The sequence below is a fragment of the Capsella rubella genome, unplaced genomic scaffold (genome assembly GCF_000375325.1).
Source record: "Capsella rubella cultivar Monte Gargano unplaced genomic scaffold, Caprub1_0 scaffold_8, whole genome shotgun sequence".
NCBI classification, from domain to species: Eukaryota; Viridiplantae; Streptophyta; class Magnoliopsida; order Brassicales; family Brassicaceae; genus Capsella; species Capsella rubella.
In genome coordinates, this window is record NW_006238916.1 from 6,276,010 (window position 1) to 6,295,668 (window position 19,659).

General features: G+C 33.1%; 5 protein-coding genes across 5 annotated transcripts; 4 read left to right on the forward strand and 1 right to left on the reverse strand.

Annotated features, from left to right (window-relative positions):
• The first annotated feature begins 19 nt into the window (after window positions 1-19).
• Window positions 20-1,757, forward strand: LOC17874652 (uncharacterized protein At5g50100, chloroplastic). The gene is made up of 8 exons (XM_023786850.1): window positions 20-276; window positions 422-570; window positions 671-778; window positions 867-923; window positions 1,019-1,084; window positions 1,183-1,243; window positions 1,334-1,380; window positions 1,471-1,757. Exons 1-8 carry the CDS (start codon window positions 150-152, stop codon window positions 1,507-1,509), a joined length of 654 nt encoding a protein of 217 aa, XP_023642618.1. The 5' UTR covers window positions 20-149; the 3' UTR covers window positions 1,510-1,757.
• Window positions 1,758-2,083: 326 nt separating this feature from the next.
• Window positions 2,084-2,785, forward strand: LOC17876788 (F-box/kelch-repeat protein At5g49000). The gene has a single exon (XM_006280968.2). The coding sequence runs from the start codon at window positions 2,084-2,086 to the stop codon at window positions 2,783-2,785; it is 702 nt and encodes a 233-aa protein (XP_006281030.1).
• Window positions 2,786-3,161: 376 nt separating this feature from the next.
• LOC17876603 (ribosomal RNA small subunit methyltransferase G) lies at window positions 3,162-5,583 on the forward strand (the record flags this gene model as incomplete). The annotated part of the gene is made up of 7 exons (XM_006280868.2): window positions 3,162-3,377; window positions 3,681-3,873; window positions 3,972-4,081; window positions 4,544-4,622; window positions 4,719-4,786; window positions 4,896-4,962; window positions 5,371-5,583. Coding segments are annotated over 7 exons (846 nt in total), but the record flags the coding sequence as incomplete, so codon positions are not given.
• Window positions 5,584-6,798: 1,215 nt separating this feature from the next.
• On the reverse strand, window positions 6,799-8,323 carry LOC17875722 (protein JINGUBANG). The gene has a single exon (XM_006279731.2). The coding sequence runs from the start codon at window positions 8,157-8,159 to the stop codon at window positions 6,984-6,986; it is 1,176 nt and encodes a 391-aa protein (XP_006279793.1). The 5' UTR covers window positions 8,160-8,323; the 3' UTR covers window positions 6,799-6,983.
• Window positions 8,324-15,457: 7,134 nt separating this feature from the next.
• On the forward strand, window positions 15,458-19,587 carry LOC17874797 (short-chain dehydrogenase TIC 32, chloroplastic). Its single transcript, XM_006279587.2, has 8 exons — window positions 15,458-15,649; window positions 16,739-16,970; window positions 17,086-17,165; window positions 17,253-17,406; window positions 17,521-17,599; window positions 17,701-17,788; window positions 17,900-17,946; window positions 19,216-19,587. Exons 1-8 carry the CDS (start codon window positions 15,523-15,525, stop codon window positions 19,423-19,425), a joined length of 1,017 nt encoding a protein of 338 aa, XP_006279649.1. The 5' UTR covers window positions 15,458-15,522; the 3' UTR covers window positions 19,426-19,587.
• The last annotated feature ends 72 nt before the right edge of the window (window positions 19,588-19,659 follow it).

Genomic DNA, 19,659 nt, shown 5'->3' on the forward strand with positions numbered 1-19,659 from the left:
GAAATATTGAAGGAGACTATAACGCCACGTGCACGCCTCCGCACCATATAACTTAACCCCCTCCGATTTCAAAATACCACAAAAGAAACAAAACACAAACAAAACGCAAAATCAAATTCCATTGCAGAGAGAGAACCCAAACAAAAATAATGGCAACGAGAGGAGCTGCTGCTGCTGCTGCCGCATCAACAATATGGAAGCACCGAAGAAACCCTTCTCTTCGTTCACTAACCCAACATTTCAATCCCAATTTCAATCCCCGAACCATCCCAACAGGTACAAAACATTACAAATACTGTCCTAACATAGATAACATAGGTTTGTGTCAAAAATTTCATATCAAGCATGATCTTTCCTTAGGGTTATTCAGATACAGAACAATTTGCATTTATCAGAGAAATATATATTTTTTAAATTGTAGGGTTTAAATATCAAGTTAGGGCGATACAAGGAGCAAGTACTGATCCTGTTATTACAACACCATTGAAGAACAGAGATGAGTCCCCAAAACCTCAGAATTGGAAAATCAAAATGCTTTACGATGGTGATTGTCCTCTCTGTATGCGTGAGGTCTTATAATCAATATAAACTCTGTTCCTTTTGTTTAACATGTAATGTTCATTTGAAGAAAACTGAATTATTCTTCTTATTATTTGGCAAATTTATTAAGGTCAATATGCTTCTGGAAAGGAATGAAAAATATGGAACTATAAAGTTCGTCGACATAGGTTCGAAGGATTATTCACCAGAAGATAATCAAGGGCTTGATTACAAAACAGTAAAGTGTTGATCTTTAAACCTGTTTCAGTTTGTTTCATTCTCTGTTTTGGTATTGAGTTTTCGGATTTGGTTGGTATCTTTATCAGGCAATGGGGCAAATACATGCTATTCAGTCTGATGGTAAAGTTGTAACGGGTGTGGAGGTAAGCTTATTGCATCATTGTTTCAGTTCAGGCTATCCATTTTATATTATCTTGATGTTTCTGACTGTATTCGTGATTTGGTTTAACGTTTTCAGGCGTTTAGGAGATTGTATGAAGAGGTTGGGCTTGGATGGGTTTACACTATCACCAAATTTGAACCAGTAAGCCTCTCTCTTTTGAAAGATTGAAGTCTAAGAGAATCTTTCTCGCTCTGTTGTGTCTAGTTTTGTGTTAATTGATAACGCGTGATTGCTCGCAGATAGGGAAGTTAGCCGATGCTGTGTATGATGTATGGGCTAAATATCGACTTCAGGTCACAGGTATATACAATGACCTGCAAAATGTTTAAGCTTTTTGTTAAGCGTATTTTGATTATTTATGCGTCAAAACTCGGTATCTTTGTTGATTAGGGAGGCCATCTTTAGAAGCTATTCTTGAAGCAAGAAAGAAAGATAAGGTAATGACAAAGTAAAACATTAGTTCTTGTCGATTTGTCGCAATCTTTTACTCGGGAAAACCGATCAACGCGATGTATCTGTGTTTGCAGGTAGAGACATGTGGTGATAGCAAGGCGTGCAAGATGTGAAATTCTCTTTCACATGATACTCATTAAATTGTTTACAAGTACCAAAACCAGTATGGGAGTTACATATTCTTCTTTACTAGCTTTTATGTGTGTGAGCATTTGTATGTGTTTGATACAAAGCCCCTTACATACCAAATCATATATGAACATTTACAGCAAATCTGAAAACTGTAGAGTTTTCTTCTATTTGGTATTGTTCTTTGTAAATGTTAGCAGTTTTTTAATTTATAACTAATGTTATTAAAATACTCAAGGAACATCAAAGCAAAATGCTCATAACTTTTATTCATAACTCTGAAATATTAAAATTTCATTAATCAAATATCCACCTTTCTTTAGTGAGATCTGAATTTAGCAGTTAGACAGACACAGCAAAAAGAATTAAGACCTAATTAAATTACTAATTTGAAGGCCCATCAATATTTTATACTAAGCCCACAATTCAACTAGTCCGTCATGTTCCGTTAAAGCTTCGCACGCGCAATCCAAGAAAGTAAAGTGCACGCGCTCCAGAACTCTATTATAAATCTGTATTCACCCAAGTCAGCGAAGAAATAGAATAATCCGGCGAACAATGTCATCGTCGAAGTCGCCGCCGTTGGAATCAACACCAAATCCAACACTTCCCTATGATTTTCTATTGGATTGTTTCGCACGCGTATCAATATTGTACTACCCGACTCTCTCCTTAGTCTCCAAGACCTGTCGAACCCTAGTTGCTTCATCGGAGCTTTACAAGACTAGATCTTCCTTGAACCGCACGGAGACTTGTCTCTATGTGTATCTAGAGTACCCTCATGACCCTATCTTACGTTGGTTCACTCTCTACCCTATACCAAATCAAACTGACAAGACAGAGAACTCAAGTGGATATGTTTTGGTTCCAATACGGATTCCAAATTCACTTCACGTGAACCACAAGGCTCTCGTGACGGTTGGTTCTTGCTGCGTTATAGATAAGATACTCTATTGTTATAGGCCAGGTGGAATCAAATGGTACGACTCAAAGGCAGGATTCTGGAGGAAGTTGAAAGGGTTGTGTAACCTTGATAGTTGTTGTGTTAAGTTGGTGGATTATGGTGGAAAGATGTTGGTTTTGTGGGATACGTATTTCCCTTCTAGAGGCTTTAGTAGTCATACGGTTTCGTGTGCGGTGATCTCCCTTGGAAGATGCAGAAATCATGAGATTTGGGGAGAGGCCGAGTGGTTTGATGATATGCTTACTACACTCCCTAGCTCTTACGACTTTGTGGGTGTTTTTGTTGCTTCTCTTTGAAGAATGCAATACAAGACACAGAGTTAAAAAAAAGTTGTGATTCTTTAGTGATTTGTTGGATGATTGAGCGATTTTAAACCTTTGATGCTTTAAGGCCAATGAAACATTGTTTTGGTTGAATATGTTTAAAAGTTTTGATGATTGATTTTGCAGATAGAGCTTAGGGAAACTAATAACAAACTCCAATGCACACATGAATAGGTAGAGACTATACTATCCTGAATTGTAACATTTTCTTTAATAGATTCTTGGAAAGCTAATGATTTGTATAATTTAATATTTTCTATATTTGATCAAATTTTATGAATTGAATATGAGATAAATTGAAACATTACATATAACTCCATCGTTCCCGCAAATTTGTGGAAATCTCAAAAAAAAAATGTACAGTGGCTCGCATATTCTCTCTCTGGGGCATTTAATCAAACACCTTCCATGCACTAAATCGCACACTTTTCTTCGGAGGAGGTTTCACTCCAACGCCATCGCTAATGTCGCCGTCAGCACAAAAGCTTCATGTTTCAAAAGCCTCAGTTCTACCCAACAAGACCAAATCCATCTCTACGTCGATACCCTTCTCCAATGGAACCAGGTCTCTCTTTCTCTCTTGACCATTTTGCTCAATTAACTTGGTGGGCATCTCTGGAATGATTCTTGAACATTACTTGTTTGAAAAAGACTCGTAATTTTCAAATCAAATTGAAATCTTTTGAACCCAATTCTCAGTTTAGTGTTGGGGGAAGCTTATTGCCCACCAAGTGTTCGTTGTAAGTCCTTATGTTAATGGTGATACCCAAGTGAAAGCACTGGTTTGGTCTCTGTTTCAATTATGAGTAGAATTTGTTAGTGTTTGTGGTTGCTCAGTGGGTTTGAATTGGCCTTTGTGAATGTGTAGAAAATGAATCTTACAGCAACTAAAGAAGCTGAAGAAGTAATGGAGAGACATATCGAAGATTCTCTTGCGATACTGCCTCCTATAAAGACGTCATACAATTTGCATTCTAATGACTTGTTTGATCACATCAACTTAATTGATGTTGGAAGCGGGGCAGGTCTTCCTGGGTTAGTTCTAGCTATTGCTTGTCCAGGTGCTCATTAGCTTTCAGATATGTTTATATGCAAATTTGTCAGATTATGTTTGTTGTGGTATTCCAGATTATTAAAAAGTCAAGTTCTTGTATTTCAGACTGGAGAGTTACTCTACTGGAGTCTATAAATAAGCGTTGTATTTTCTTGGAGCACGTCGTGGATGTTACCGGGCTTACAAATGTGAAAATTGTAAGGGGCAGAGCAGAGGTATAGTTTTATCCTCTTTAAATTCTGGGACCTGTTTCTGTAATAGTAGGTTTACTAGTTTAGCTGGCTACTCCTGGATTCCCTAGTATATATGGTAACTCAATTTAGATGCAGGTTCTGGCATTCTGAAGTGACTCTGTTTTTTGTTTTGTTTAGCTAGTAACTTAACTTAATCCTATACATACAAGAAACAGCTGAGAGACTTTCCTGATATAATTTTATTATGTTTCCATTAAATCTTTGGATTTGACAGTAAAATTGGAGTATATTTGATGATGGTTAATGAATGTTATTTTCTCGAGCTACTCTTTTTATATATAGCCTCTGTTGAAAACTATGATTCAGAAAAACACTTCTCCTAATTCTGGACTGCAAAAAAAATCAACCCCTTTGCTGCGCCCCTGACATGATATCCAGTAAGGTGATTCTAAACTATATTTTCCTACCTTTGTTATAGAACAGAGCTGTGGGCGAGATGTTATGTATAGAGAGAAGTTTGATGTGGCTATAGCAAGAGCTGTTGCGGAGATGAGAGTTTTAGGTAATCTTTGTTACGAGTTCAAGTATGGTAGTGCTAGGAAAAAGTTGCTTATTATTGGTCAAAGTAATACCAAGTTGTTTATAATGAATCTTTCAGCTGAATATTGTCTTCCTCTGGTTCGAATTGGTGGATTGTTCGTAGCTGCTAAGGGACATGACCCTAAGGTCAGGGTTCTCATTTGTTACATATTTTTTTGATTTATGTTTATGAAGCACTTGTGATTTTTGCATCTGTTCTTTATAACCTAATGTTTCATGGTTTTGTCAAAAACAGGAGGAAGTTCAAAATGCAGACAATGCAGTTCGCATGTTGGGTGGTTCAATATTACAAATTAGTCCAGGTGTGTTTTCTTTGGGCCTGTATATATGTTTACAAGTTTATCAGAAGCTATACCATAGCAGGGGCTAAATATGCATTATGAACTTTATTGAAAGTGAACGTTTAAATAACTCTACAGAAGAGGATAACCCTTGTTATCTTGGTTACTCCTGACACATCTCTTGATAAGATGGGATATGTTTGGTTTCATATGCTAAAACAAAACATCTATTAATAATATTAGCCTAAGAAATTCTGGGTAAATAGAAAGCTGTGATTTTGGGCTGAATTAGTAGACATAAGGTAGAAACGTGTGATCAGATAGATTATGGATTAGTAGATTTATATATCTCGTTTATAGTTTCTCATAATTGAACTTGGCAAATATGATTGTTTGGAATCAAATTTGTTGTCTCATGATTTGATACAGTGGATTCACATAGCCCATATGGACAACGAACAACGGTTGTTTGTCGTAAAGATCATTCCACCCCAAAAAAGTATCCTCGTGAAGCAGGTACTCCCTCTAAATTACCTTTGTAAATTGTACTCAATCACTTTCTTTTTACCTAGATTTGTAAAAGATTGAAAACAAAATATATATCACTTCTATTGGAGTCCATTTTCTCAGCTGCCAGCTTAATATCTGTCTACCTCACCTCTGAATGAACTATCCCTTTTTCTAGAACTAGTATTGATTCTGCTTCTATCTTTTCATATACGGTAATGCCATTATTTGTTGAGAATCTTAAGTGATGAAATGGGTGCTCAAGTTTATTGCCTTGCAACAATAGGTGACCAGACATCTAAAGCCTAACCTATTTAACATAGGACATAAACACCAAGTTTGATTGTCCAGCAGAGCATAGAATCAGCATTGTATCAATTTTTTTGTTTTGTTTTTGGTTACATCTTCATTCTTTGGTTAGCATTGTAGTTAGCATGCAGTCATGTATTTTGTTCTGCGTTGAAAAAAAATGATAGTGCACCAGCAAACTATTCACGTCTCTCATCTTTTCTTGTATGAGTGCTCTGCTTGTTTAACATTGGTGATCATGTGTTTCATTCTTAGTGGTAATTCAGAGAAATAGTAATGTTGAAAATGACTTGGATACCTAACTTATCCATCATGTCTTAGTTTATTAAAATTAGGTCAAAAATTTAGAGAATATTTAAAAGAAAAACAGAATGTCATAAGTTGTAACCAAAAGAGGTGTGACATCATACAATTGTAGCTAAGCCATGTGCTTCTTCTTTTATATCCCTTTCCTGCTTCTAAGTGTTGTCCCCTCAATTATTTACTCCATTTGTGTCTAGACTCTATCGTGTGTTTCACAAAACTTTTGTAGTGGACATGGTCACGTATTTAGATTTTTGGTATCCGATACTAAAAATCTAATTTAGTTACCCGTATCTACTGTCACACATCAGGTGTACTTATGTCTTTTTAAGATCTTTGTGATGCTTTTGTTGTCTACGGTCATATATGTTTTTGGTCATTTTGGAGTAACAAAAAGCTTGAGGTTTTCTACTTTTTAGCATGGTATGAGGTTAAATGATCCACAAGGAACGAATAAGGAAATACTATATTTGTAAACCCTACTTTTGTCTAAAGCAAAAATCCTATAAAGAGATGCTTTTTTCACTTAATTATTATTCTTTAAAATACTTTTTTTGATAGAGATAATACAAAGATTAGACGAGCTACTTGTCCTCCTTTGCATATATTTTTATATGCTATTTGCTCCAATATAATTATACTTCTTTTGACAAAGATTTTACCTACTTGGTTTTTTATAGATTCTGTTGAGACCAAATTGTATTTGTCAAAACATGGACTAATTAGAACAGAGGAGACTCACTGTCAAATCATATATTAGAATGTTGATACAAGTCATCTTCTTTCTTATCCAAACTAACATAGTACAACATTGCACACTCGTTCATCTATTCTCCCAAAAGATAAACTCACACAATAAAACTCGTCAACTCATCAATATAGGGAAAGAAACGTTCCAAGCTTAATGATATAGTAACTCTTTTTTATGATGTTGGCACCAAAATCTGCCAAACCTTAACTTGAGAGTCAAGTCCTCCACTGTAAATTTGATAAGAAGCCTCAGATGGTTTACCCGAATCACGAATTGCCCCGGTCAAACATTTAACAGGTCCGCTATGTCCCTCTAACATAGCCAGGCATGAATAATCCGTCGCGGAACATTTCCATAGCCTCACCGTCTTATCTGCAGAGCCACTACAAAGTATGTTCGAAACAACCGTGAGGCATAGAACAGACTCTGTGTGACCTCTTAGCATTCCAGCAACGACAATGTTTCCACCTTCGTCTGTTTCCCACACCATTATCGATCCGTCGGATCCACCCGAATGCAAAAGAGATCCGTTATCACCGCTCAGGGCCAATGCATTAATACCCGAATTATGTTCTGACAATATTGAAACCAAAGAATGCTTTTTCTTCTTCTTCTCCTTCTCTTCATTGGTGTTCTTTCTCCACACTTTGATTCTCTGGTCAGAAGATCCTGTGTATATATCTCCATTTTCGGATAATGCAACCGCATTGATTGCATCATCGTGAGCGTTTGTGAAAGACTCTAGGCATTTAAAATCGGTGGTTCGCCAGATTTTGAGCGTTCTGTCCCATGAGACAGAAAAGAGTAGCGTTCCATCTCTTGATAAGGCTAAACCCGAAACCGCGTCTACATGGTGAACCCATGAAGCTTTCTTGTGCCTCCTTATTTCGACTTGGTTCTTTGGCATCAAACACTTTGCTAAACGGTCACTCATCGTTGGCATAGTCGCTAGATGCATGTACTTTTTACCACCCACGTCTTCTTCAACGACGTCGTTTATCTTCCACACACGTATCTTTTGATCTTGGTGTGCTGTGAAGAGTTTATCAGCCAAGATTACCAAAGATTTCACTGCTCCTCCACCTCCTCTTTCCCCTGTTATTACATCACCGCCGCTGCTTGATGCTTCCGCCAACGTTTCTAACGTGTTAGCATTCCACAATCTGACAACTCCGTCGTTAGAGCCTGTGTAAAGTCTCTTCCCTGTAAGGGTTAGAGATGAAATGTAGGATGATGTATGACATGCAAGAGTGGCAATACATCGATGAAGTGGTTGAGATGAAGATACTTGATAATCTTCAAGAGAAATGTCTTGTTCTTCTTCTGTTTCGTGACAATATCGTATCATTGTTGCTTGTGAAGGAAGATGGAACCAATGAGCAACACTTGGAGATGTAATATAAAGAGAGAAAAAAAGATGAAGTTTGGGGAAAAAGTAGTCGTGGAAACAACGATTGGCTCCCAAGACTAGGACTATACTAATATATGTATTTCAATTTGGACCCCTTTACATTTGTAGGCAAATCTGACCAAAAACGAAAAGAATAATGTGATGGGATGATGAGTAGGATGCAAATATATATTTTTAAAAATGGTTATATTCTATTGACACAATCTTGTTTTGGTAGATTTCTTTGTCACAGAAGTGGAAGGAAAGTTAAAGGATGACCCCTTAGATTATTATTTTATTTGCTATATATATAAAGTTTGAATGTGTTTCATGCTTGAATTTTTATACAATTTGGTTGTGTTCAACAAGAGCCTAAGAGCAATACGAAGATATTTCTACAATTTAGCCACATAAGGTCATGGAAACTGAAATAAATTAGCCACAAAACTGGCAAACGAAAATATTGATAGTACCCTTTGTGGCCAATCAGAGACTAAACAGGCAAATTTTCATCCTTTGGTGAGTAGTTAATTTTTTGAAAATTTCAACTTGGCCACAAAATTCTATATGTGACTATCTTTTGCAATTTATGTTGAATTATTTTAACGTATCAAACATTGCAATGTCGTTCATGAAAAAGAGCCGTTTATTATAACTAACAACATCATCCTCGTCGTTATCATCCGCATCATCACATTATCATCACCATATATATTGTAATACACCGAAATTTAGATAAAAAGGAAAGGTGCAAGTGGAGAAGCTTTAAGACAACTGATTTGGTTTAGGATTTGATAAAATTTCAAAATAAACGACTTGTCGTTGACAATAGTTTAATGTATGTGATGAGGACCAAACAACGGAAGAAATATTGTGGTGACATGCATGCTCAATCATCAAACTTGCCGAGTTTCTAGGCATAGCACAGCGGCTGTCAAAAGAAGATGTGGTTCACCGTTCACGGCCGCAAAACAGCATAGGATCACCTCGAGTTAAGAGCGGCATGCCACATACAACGGAGGTTAGGGCATTGCGAGAGCCGAAGTATATAGCGGCATGCATGATGCACTTTCCACATGCATGATGCATGCCACATGCCACATACAACTCAGTCTTGTAATCTTTCCTATATATGCTTTTCACAATGCAAATGCAATTGGTTCATAACCCTTCTAAGTACTTGAACCCCAAGACTCATGCTGAACAAGTTTTTTAATCCTTGATATTATGATATGTTTTCTCTAGGATCTGGTTTGATTTCGTTTCTTTTCATTTTGATGAACTTGTTGAGTCAAGTCCTAGTATCTCTAAGTTGACACAAGTGTCACAAAATGTCTAGAATTAACTTAAATGTGTAGAACAAACTTGCCTTTTCCATCACAATTTTCTACGTCAAATATGCATGAGTTGATTCCATTCTAGACTGACGATAACGTAGTGTTTCCTTTAAGACAAACTCCAGCTGGTTCAATCCCTTTCAGAACACGAAGCAATAAGAAGGAACATCATAAGATCTCCTCTCAACAGAAACAGTTGCAAAGCCACAAAACAAAAGATCCATTCTTCAGTTTTAGGCCTGCTTGAGTTGGTTCTGTGAGCTCCCCACAAAAACTCACGTACTCTAGTTGACGGTCACTTGGGCTGCCACAACTGACTTGGGTCATCTTTAACAATTTCTGAAGCCCACTCTACCAGAGCACAATGTAACATGCATATAACAAGTCCTCCTAAAACGAGACCCATTATTGAATTTGGATAACAAAACCTAAAGAACTACAATTTCACACCGGTATATATATATATATATATATATTAATCTCAGCTAAGTCATTGAAACATTGGTGTAAATCAAAAAAGTTCTATATAGAGTATACAATACCATTTCCAACGTAAAAACAAATTTGCAAAGAGATCGAATTACTAACTATATATATATGTAGTATAAAGTTGAAAAACATTGTTTGTATTGGTGTTATTTAGAAGAAGCCTTATTAACAAGAATATGAAACGAGAGGATGAGATTGGTAAAAGGTGGTGGGAAACACGAGAGGAGAAAATGTTATGAAGAAGTAAGAAACATTGTGATGAAAGTGTGCAAACAAGATGGGGAACAAAGAAATTTATGGGGTCCCTTTTTTTATAACAATTTTGCCGATTTTTAAAGCATTTTGATTGTTGATGAGTCAACTTCACTGTCTCCTTTTGTTAAATTTTTTCATCAAGTAACTTTTGAAATTCTTATTACTCGTAATTTACACGAAAAGTAACATTTCCGCAAGACATCTCTCAAATAATCACTTCAGTAATTTACATATCACTTTCGTTGATTTGCTTGTTTATTACAAATGTCCCACATATTAATTAGGAATAATTAAGATATTTGAGTACGTAAATGATATCCTCCAAGACTCTAACTAGTGTACACATAATGAAATAATCGTATAATATTTTGAGTACTTTATACTATATTAGCATAACATGAACACACTATTCTAATTTTTAACAACTCTATATCATAGTTGTCTACTATATTTGTCCTTAACGTTAGACATCCAACTTTTTTTCTGGTCGTAATATATATATGAATAGTAGTATTGTTTTTTTTTTTTTTTTTAATAAATCCTATCAAAGTATTTCAGAGTGGATTTCTCCTCGAAGTACCACCACACTGTATATCCCGAGTTTGAAATGGTTTCTGACTAATGATAAGGGATAGTCAGATAGGCTATCTGACTACTAGGTAAACCAACTGGAGTTTGGTCAAGTTGACAGACTTTTACAACCATGATTTTTGTTTTCAAAGTAGATCGAACCTAAGTTAGTTATTTTTCAACCTTTTCTAAATTCTTCCTTACCACTGTACCACGACTGTCCGGGTGACTACTAGTATTGTTATATGCTGTGACTACTTGGTTCGAATATATACAAAGTAATGGCGTTGAAAATTGAACGTGCGGAGAAGACAGAAATAAGATAAGCTTTAAATTATGGCAAAAGCAAAAACGTTGAGGTTGATTCAATGGTGCAACAAATGAGTGGTTCTGTTTGTTAAAATGGAAGAACGCACGAGTCTCATCATGCTTTCTCTTTTCTTTTTTTTGCTTCGTCTTCTTTCGTTTTGTCTTCTATCTTATTGGGACATTTCTTCCAATATTTTCAAGATTGCATTGAGTAAATCTTGTATGTTCCCTTTCTCCTCAGTTTCACGTGTGGATCACACTTTACATTCTCCACTACGTACGCACCTTTTTCAGCTTGCTCGTTACGATATTACTAGCTAATCTCTCGAAGTACTCCATAATTTGTATCCATTTTTACATTTTGAAGTTAGTTCTCTATCGAATTCTACTCGACATATATTTTTTTGTAATCATATAGAATACATAATTAATATTTACAACTGGTTTTTGAGATTTAAACTAATAATTTAACCTGCGGAATTTTTCATAGGAGCACACACATACGTAGAGATATATTTATGATGATGGTTATATAGTGATCCCATTAACCTGAGAGAGACAAAGTCACCGAAAGTTATTTCCTTTTTCTAAATTGGTAAATTTTAACAGATATGTTTGTGTAATGGTGGTAACTGGTAAGAAATTGTGACCCACATGTTTTTAATTATTAAATTAGGTGTATATATTTGCACTGTTTGTGTGATTTAAATTATTTTTTTTCTGAACCAAAAATAGTATGATTTAAATTCAAAAGTTATAAAAGACGACAGCGGATATGAAATTTAGATTATATATACGCATTATTAGAGCTAGTAGATGATCATATATAAATCAAAAAGGATTGATGACAAAATCGTAAATAAATTGGATTTTTTTTAGTGTGTATGATTTTTTAAGAACTATTATGATTTTTTCACGAATCACATGTTTTTTACAACAAAATAAGTCTCTTCATATGGTTATTTAGCAAATTCATCAAAATTTTATTTTAGTACTATTTATCACTATATATTTTAAGAATTACATTTTCCCATTACCCATTTTTATGTTTGGCATAAGAGAAAGAGTAAATAAGATCTTAGCACTTTTATGTTGGTCGCTCCGTAGCACGCGTGGTAGGGCCTTTGATAATCTGGCTTACAACGGTATATACCACTACGCCACAACAAGGGAATATAATGCTCGTTGGCTTCTAAGGGCATCTCCAACCCTGAACCTGTATAAAAAGTGCATAAAAATATTTTATTAATAAATTGTAATCAAATAAAAGAAAAAAAAATAAAGAAAGAAAAGAAACATAGAAAGAGAGAGTGCCGAGAGAGGAGAGAGAAAGAGAGAGGAAAAAAGTTTTTTTTGCAACGGCCAATAATTTCATACCACGTATGTTTAGCACCCATTCCTTAAGTCTGTTAGTTAAGGAGCGTTTTCTAAAAAATTAATGAATTTTGATTTAATTTTAATGAAATTATAGTTTAGAGACTCACCTTGAACCTCCCTTTGGAGGTGGTCTAAGTAACTTGGCCATACCAATTTATATTGCGTCACTACTTAGCAACTCCATCCATAACAAATCTCAAAGAGTTTCTCAAGCAAAACATATTAATATTTTTACATAATTTTTATATATAGTTTAATTTCAATTTCACATAAAAAGTTAAAGCCAATTCATGAGATATAAGTGTTGTTATATATATACTCACATAAAAAGACTTCCAATTGAAAGAAGAAAAAATTGAGGTGAACTTATAGTTATTTTGATGTAGCGAATTTAAAGTAATTTCCACCAAAAGAGAGATTGTGATATATAATGATATTTTAATTTTAATTTAATTTTAGTGATCTACATCGTTTTGGAGTAGAAGTTCTAATATGTTTACTTGTCTCTCATTAGAAAATGATATTTTCTAGAGACATAATATGTTTATAATCATTACAAATTGGCATTTTCTATATATCCATTTTTATAAGTTCATTACTTACCATATCAGTATTTTTAGAAAATACAAACATACTAATCATGAAATAAAAACATGTTAAAACTTCCACTTCAACAATTATATTTGGATTGGGTAATCACTCCCTTCAGCTCCACCATGCATGCCTATAGGAAAAATATCTGGGATCCTAAACCATTATTAATTAATCTATGCTTAAACTGTTTATAGAATATCTGTGGATTATTGATTGATCAAACATTATCTTATTCCTCGAACATCACAAGACGCCTAAAAACACAAATACTCATGCATGCATAATGATACGACATGGAAACAACACGGAACGAAGACGAAATGACTTGTAAAATCAAAACTTGTAGTCAAAACTGTTTTTGTCTAATTTCCAATAAAAAATTATTTACTACTCTCTCTTTTTCATAAAAAGTGCATTCTAGAGTTTTAATTTTGTTTCACAAAAAATGTCATTTTTCAATTTTAATGCATTTTTAATATTGAATTTCTAAATTTTACCCTTAATTTAAATTTAATTAAATTATTAAACATATATTAAATAGGGGCATATATGTATAATTGAACATTTTCTTAATCTGTGTAAAATGTGTCAAAGTGACACTCTTTGTGAAACAGAGGGGTTACTATATACTTGATAAAAAAACTATTACTCTATCCGTTCTACAATATAGATCTTTTGAGAATATACACACAGATTAAAAAATCAATAATTTTTGCTTACTTTCAAATAAAAACAGCTTTTAATATATACATTAACACGATTCAACCAATGAAAAAACAGTATATGTAATATAAATTGTTAAAACCAAATAAAATCTTATTAATTATACATAGAATTATGAGAAAACATCAATTTTTGGAAAACAAATTAGACCAAAAGATCGTCTAATCTAGAACGGAGGGAGTATATGGCATAAGTATCTCAATGTTTTATCATTTAATTTTGAAAGAAAAGATGGGATAAGAAGAGACAAAGTAAAAACTAAAAGGGACAAAGTAATAATGAAGAGAAAAGACAAAAATGGAGGGTGTTTCGTTGTCAAAGGATGCATGCGTGTGGACGAAGCTGGTCCAATGTTCCCCACCGGAAAAGTGAGTTCTCTCCGTCTAGATCACCACTTACTTGCATCTATCTATCCTTTACTTTCATTGATATCTCATTAGCAAAGTTTTATATGTATATCTTAAACACTTAGAATTACAACAGCAAAACAATCGAATTAGAACCCTATTTGATTCCTAGTCATTTGATGAGATTTAAAATCACAGAAGAAGAAAAAAAACTATGATCTCATGCTTACTCGGATAGGAAAGAAAACAGTATCCGAAAAGCTTTAAGCAATTAGAAAATTACTAATGAGACCAGATGGTTTATCAGGTTATGATATATATGTATAGTGGAATATAAACAGGTAGGGCTACGCGTTAAATCTCTATAGGATTTGGAATCCACTATCTTTTAATACTTTACACTAAAATTTTACAAACAAAATAAACCTAAACCTTGGAAAAAACACTCACCAACAAACCAATTTCATACATATGAAAATGACATTTTTTATTTGTGCTTCTCAATTTATTTGTTCTTACTAGCTATTTTTTTTTTTTTTGATCCTTTAAAAAGAGAGAATATCAAATAGTACTTCCTCCGTTTCATTGTAAATGTATTTAAAGAATTTTACATTTATTAAAAAATAATTAAAATTTTTTGTTGTAATTTATAAATTTTCATTTTCATTATAATTTTTTCATTTTATTAAAAATAATTGATAAAACAAAAACTTTTACCAAACATTTACATTAGAAATAAAAAAATAACTCTATTTGGAAACAAATTGTAAGTGTAAATGAAAACTTAATATAAAACCGAGAGGCGAGAGAATATATATGTAGTAGACTAGTAGCATACTAATTAAATCCCTTAATGTATTTAAAATCTTACATACTGTTGACTTTAATTAACAAGTTTACTAGTTTCAAAAGTAATTTGTTAAAAGAAATTGAAGATTTGAAAATACAAAAAAAAACATCCACGAGACAAAGCTTTTCATATAACAATATTTTTTTCTAAAAATGACGAATTCTTTTGTTTTTATCAGTGTATACAAACTCTGTGAAAGTAAAGGGTTGGTGATCAAAAGTAAAAGAAACTTGGGCGAGTACTCGTGTGAGGTGTTACCATCGAGCAATCAAGTAATTCACTTATTTTAATTCCAATTTTTTTTTTCTTTTTGAAAAATGACAACAAACACACATAAAGGTATGTGTGTGTATATATATAGATACGTGTGTGCATGGGCTCCTCCTCTATATGAGTGATCAGAATTGTATTAAAGTTCAGCTACAAAATCTTCTCATTCGATTTTCTCTCTTTCTTTCTCTCACTCTCAAATGAAGGGAACTCTAAGATACTTAGCAGGAATCGCAGGGCCAAATGGGTTTGGCTCAAGATCTACAGCTGAACAAGTTACACAACATAGCTTCTTGCCTTGTTCACATCTCACTGCCATAATCACTGGTTTGTCTCCCCCTCGTCACTTAAACTATCATTTACTTCAGTCTTTATAATATTTACTTGTAGAGTATATATTCGTGTGTCTTTCCAATTTTCTTGGATGTCCCCATTTCCGCATTTCGTGTGTCCTTCCCCTTACAAAAGGAAGCTTTCAAATTAAGGTCCTCAACAAAATAAAAGAATGGATTCCAATATTGTAGTGAACTTACAAGACCTAAGAACATAGTGGATAATTCCAAAAAGCTTTATTTTTACACATAATAAACCTCCTCTAATCTAATGTTTTGAAAATTTATTTTTTATTAAAAGCTTCTGATATATATACTCACCTTCTAGCTAAAGAGCATATCTTATACTCCTCTAATAATTCACTTATTGTAAATAAATTATATCTTATTTTACCACTAATTTCACATATCTTACATCACAAACAAACAAAATAATTGTTATAAGTTGTACATCTTATTTAATTACCACTAGTTCGAAAATAAACTTTCCGGGCAAAGACACAATCTGTATTTTTAATTAGTAATATTAATACTATATATTAGTATGATATGAGATATGTGTTTTGTGTATGCCGGCGACAATATATGATTTTTGTCTCCATTGAAATTTGAAACATTTAGGTATGGTTGTTTAAGCATATTGGCCATTTACAATTGATTAACCTTTTGACTTTAACCTTTGAAACATGTCTCATCGTTGCAAAACATTACTTTTATTTAATTTTCTTTAGCGATCAGCCTGCCCAAAACGTACTTTATGCTATCTTTATGTCCCCTAATTTGTCGGTTGAAACTTTATACAATTAGGGTCAATGAATAAGCTTTAAAGTGACCTCTCTTTACTCTTTCTTTCTTTCTTTTGGTTGGAAATACAAACAAAAAGGCTAGTACTAAAGACATGGATGGTAGATAAACTAATTACGCTATATACCTAATTACAATTTGACGTTTTACGAAATTTTGATATATATGAATACTCAAGACCGTCCATGCATGTGGAAACTAACTAATTGATAAGATGTGAAATTGTTCATGTACTTTGTATATAGTAAAGTTTCATTCAATATAATGCTATATGTAACAGGAGGAACGTCTGGTATTGGTGCGGAGACCGCGAGAGTCTTAGCGAAGAGAGGTGTGAGAGTAGTGATGGCAGTAAGAGATATGAAGAAAGCAGAAATGGTGAAGGAGAGAATAGTTAGAGAGAATCCAGAAGCTGATATTATATTATTTGAGATTGATCTCAGCTCTCTCTCTTCAGTTGCCAGATTCTGCTCACAGTTTCTTTCCCAAGATCTTCCCCTCAACATTCTCATGTACGTAACTCGCTACATACACCACCATGCACGTACCAAAATATTTATATATATATACAAAATGAGACTTTAATAATATTTTATACTTCTAAAAATTTTAAATGAAATTTTGCAGAAATAACGCAGGAGTCTTCTCTCCAAATCTTGAATTCTCCGAGGAAAAGATTGAGCTAACATTTGCTACAAACTTTTTAGGTAATTTTGTGGAATCATGTAACACATGAATATATGTATCTATGTCAAGCGAGAGAAATTTTAATGATGGTTAGTGTAACTTTTCAGGACATTACTTATTAACAGAGATGCTGATAGAGAAAATGATAGATACGGCAGAGAAGAGTGGAATCGAAGGACGAATCATTAACCTTTCCTCTGTGATTCACAATTGGGTCAATCCTGATTGTTTCTCCTTCCCTAAATTACTCCATCCCATTATGTATAATTTTACATTCATATTTCCTATATTTAGGATTAAAAGTATCTAAAAATATATGTTTATGATTAGGTTTATGTTGTGCGTTTTTAATAGTTTTTTGTTGGATAATCGTAGGTATAATGGGACAAGGGCTTATGCTCAGTCAAAGATGGCCACAATATTACATGCCAAAGCGTTGAGCAAGCAATTAAAGGTACATTTGAAAATACTAATAATGTTACATCTCTCTTATTTTTTCACCTTTTTTACTGAAATTATAACTAGAAATTTATATCCAACTAAACGTGTTTACAGGACAGGAATGCAAACGTAACGATAAATGCAGTCCATCCAGGGATAGTTAAAACTGGAATTATCAGAGCACACAAAGGTCTTTTCACAGGTAAATTTTAAAACTTTTTTTAACATACATATTATATATATATAGAAATGCAAAAGGAATCTAATATGTAAAAAAAAAAAAGTCTTAAAACATGATGTGTTGTGTATGCAGATTCTCTGTTTTTGATAGCTTCGAAGTTGCTAAAATCTATAAGCCAGGTAGGTGTGAATAGATAAGCTTTTCTTTTTGTCTAAATAGTACAGTTCTGGCCCAACATGTTCATTCTCTTTTTCTGACACTAGATTCCTTTTTTATTTTGGTTCTGTTTTGTTTTTGTCTTTTGCATACCAAATCAAAGTTTTGTCATCATCAATATTCATGCGTACACTCATCATATACACATACATGATAAATACTTAAGAAGTAACTTAAAATGAACTAGACCATTGAATAAATTTTTGGGAAATTGCATTGTATATACCCAGATAAAGTTTTTATTCACTATATGTTAAAGATAATTTCATAATTAGTTTTGCTTCTTCTGGACAATTTTAACCCTGTAATCATGAGTTAGCTGATAACTGAGTTAGCGCGATTAATATAATTATATATTTAAATAATAATATATTATCTTAACAAATAAATTATATTTAATAAGGAAACAAAATCTGTATAACTTTAATAAAACATGGTTAAATATATTTTTGAGGCTTAGATTTTATAATTAAAACAAAATTATATATCGGTTTGGGTTTATAAATGGGGCTTAGCGTTTAGATTTTACAATTAAAACAAAATTATATGTCGGTTTGGGTTTATAAAGGAGTGGTTAGGGTTTAGATTTTACAATTAAAACGAAATTATATATCGGTTTGGATTGATAAAATAGTGGTTAGGGTTTAGATTTTACAATTAAAATGAAATTATATATCGGTTTGGATTGATAAAATAGTGGTTAGAGTTTAGATTTTACAATTAAAGTGAAATTATATATCGGTTTGGGTTGATCAAATAGTGGTTATATGTGTACATATTTTGTTTCCATAATTTGTTTCTATAAATTATATATCGGTTTGGGTTGATCAAATAGTGGTATAGTAAATGAGTTAACACGGTAAATATAAACTTATCACATAAATCATAAATTATCGCGATACAAAATAATTTAACACGATATATTTATAAACGTATATGTATATATATATTGTTATCATGGTAATTCAATAGTTATTCATCTAACTTATAACATGATTTTACTTATGTATTTGATAAACAGTATTGTCGATACTTATATTATTATCTCGCTAAATAATTTGTTAGATGCGAAAGGTTATTTTTGTCCACTTATACAAATTGATGAGAGAGAACTAATTATACATTTAACAATGTTATATTTTTAATTTGTTGGTCAACTGAGTATAGAAATTTAATTCACCCTAAATTTTTATGATATATTAATTCTCATGAATCTTTTGCTATGGGATTAGGGCGCAGCGACGACATGTTATGTGGCATTGAGCAACGAAACCAAAGGGTTAAGTGGGAAATATTTTGCAGACTGCAATGAGACTAATTGCTCAGATTTGGCTAATGATGAGTCTGTGGCTCTCAAGCTATGCACCCAAAGCCGTGCCTTAATCCATGATTATTTGCATGAATCTAAAATACACCCCCTTCCTGATTTATGTCTCCTGTAAAATCTTCTTAATAATTCCTTCTTTTTTTTTTTGTTGCTAAGGACCATTTATAACTTTATTTCTGTAAAGCACTCTTTTTATTAGCAAGACCTATCTCATTATGTATAGTTGTCGAGAAACATGCATGTACGTACATAAACAATGATTTCTGTTAAGTCTTAATTATTTGACCAATTACTACATAACTTGCTTATTTACCACGGCAGTTTATATATCATTTGTTTTACCGAAGGA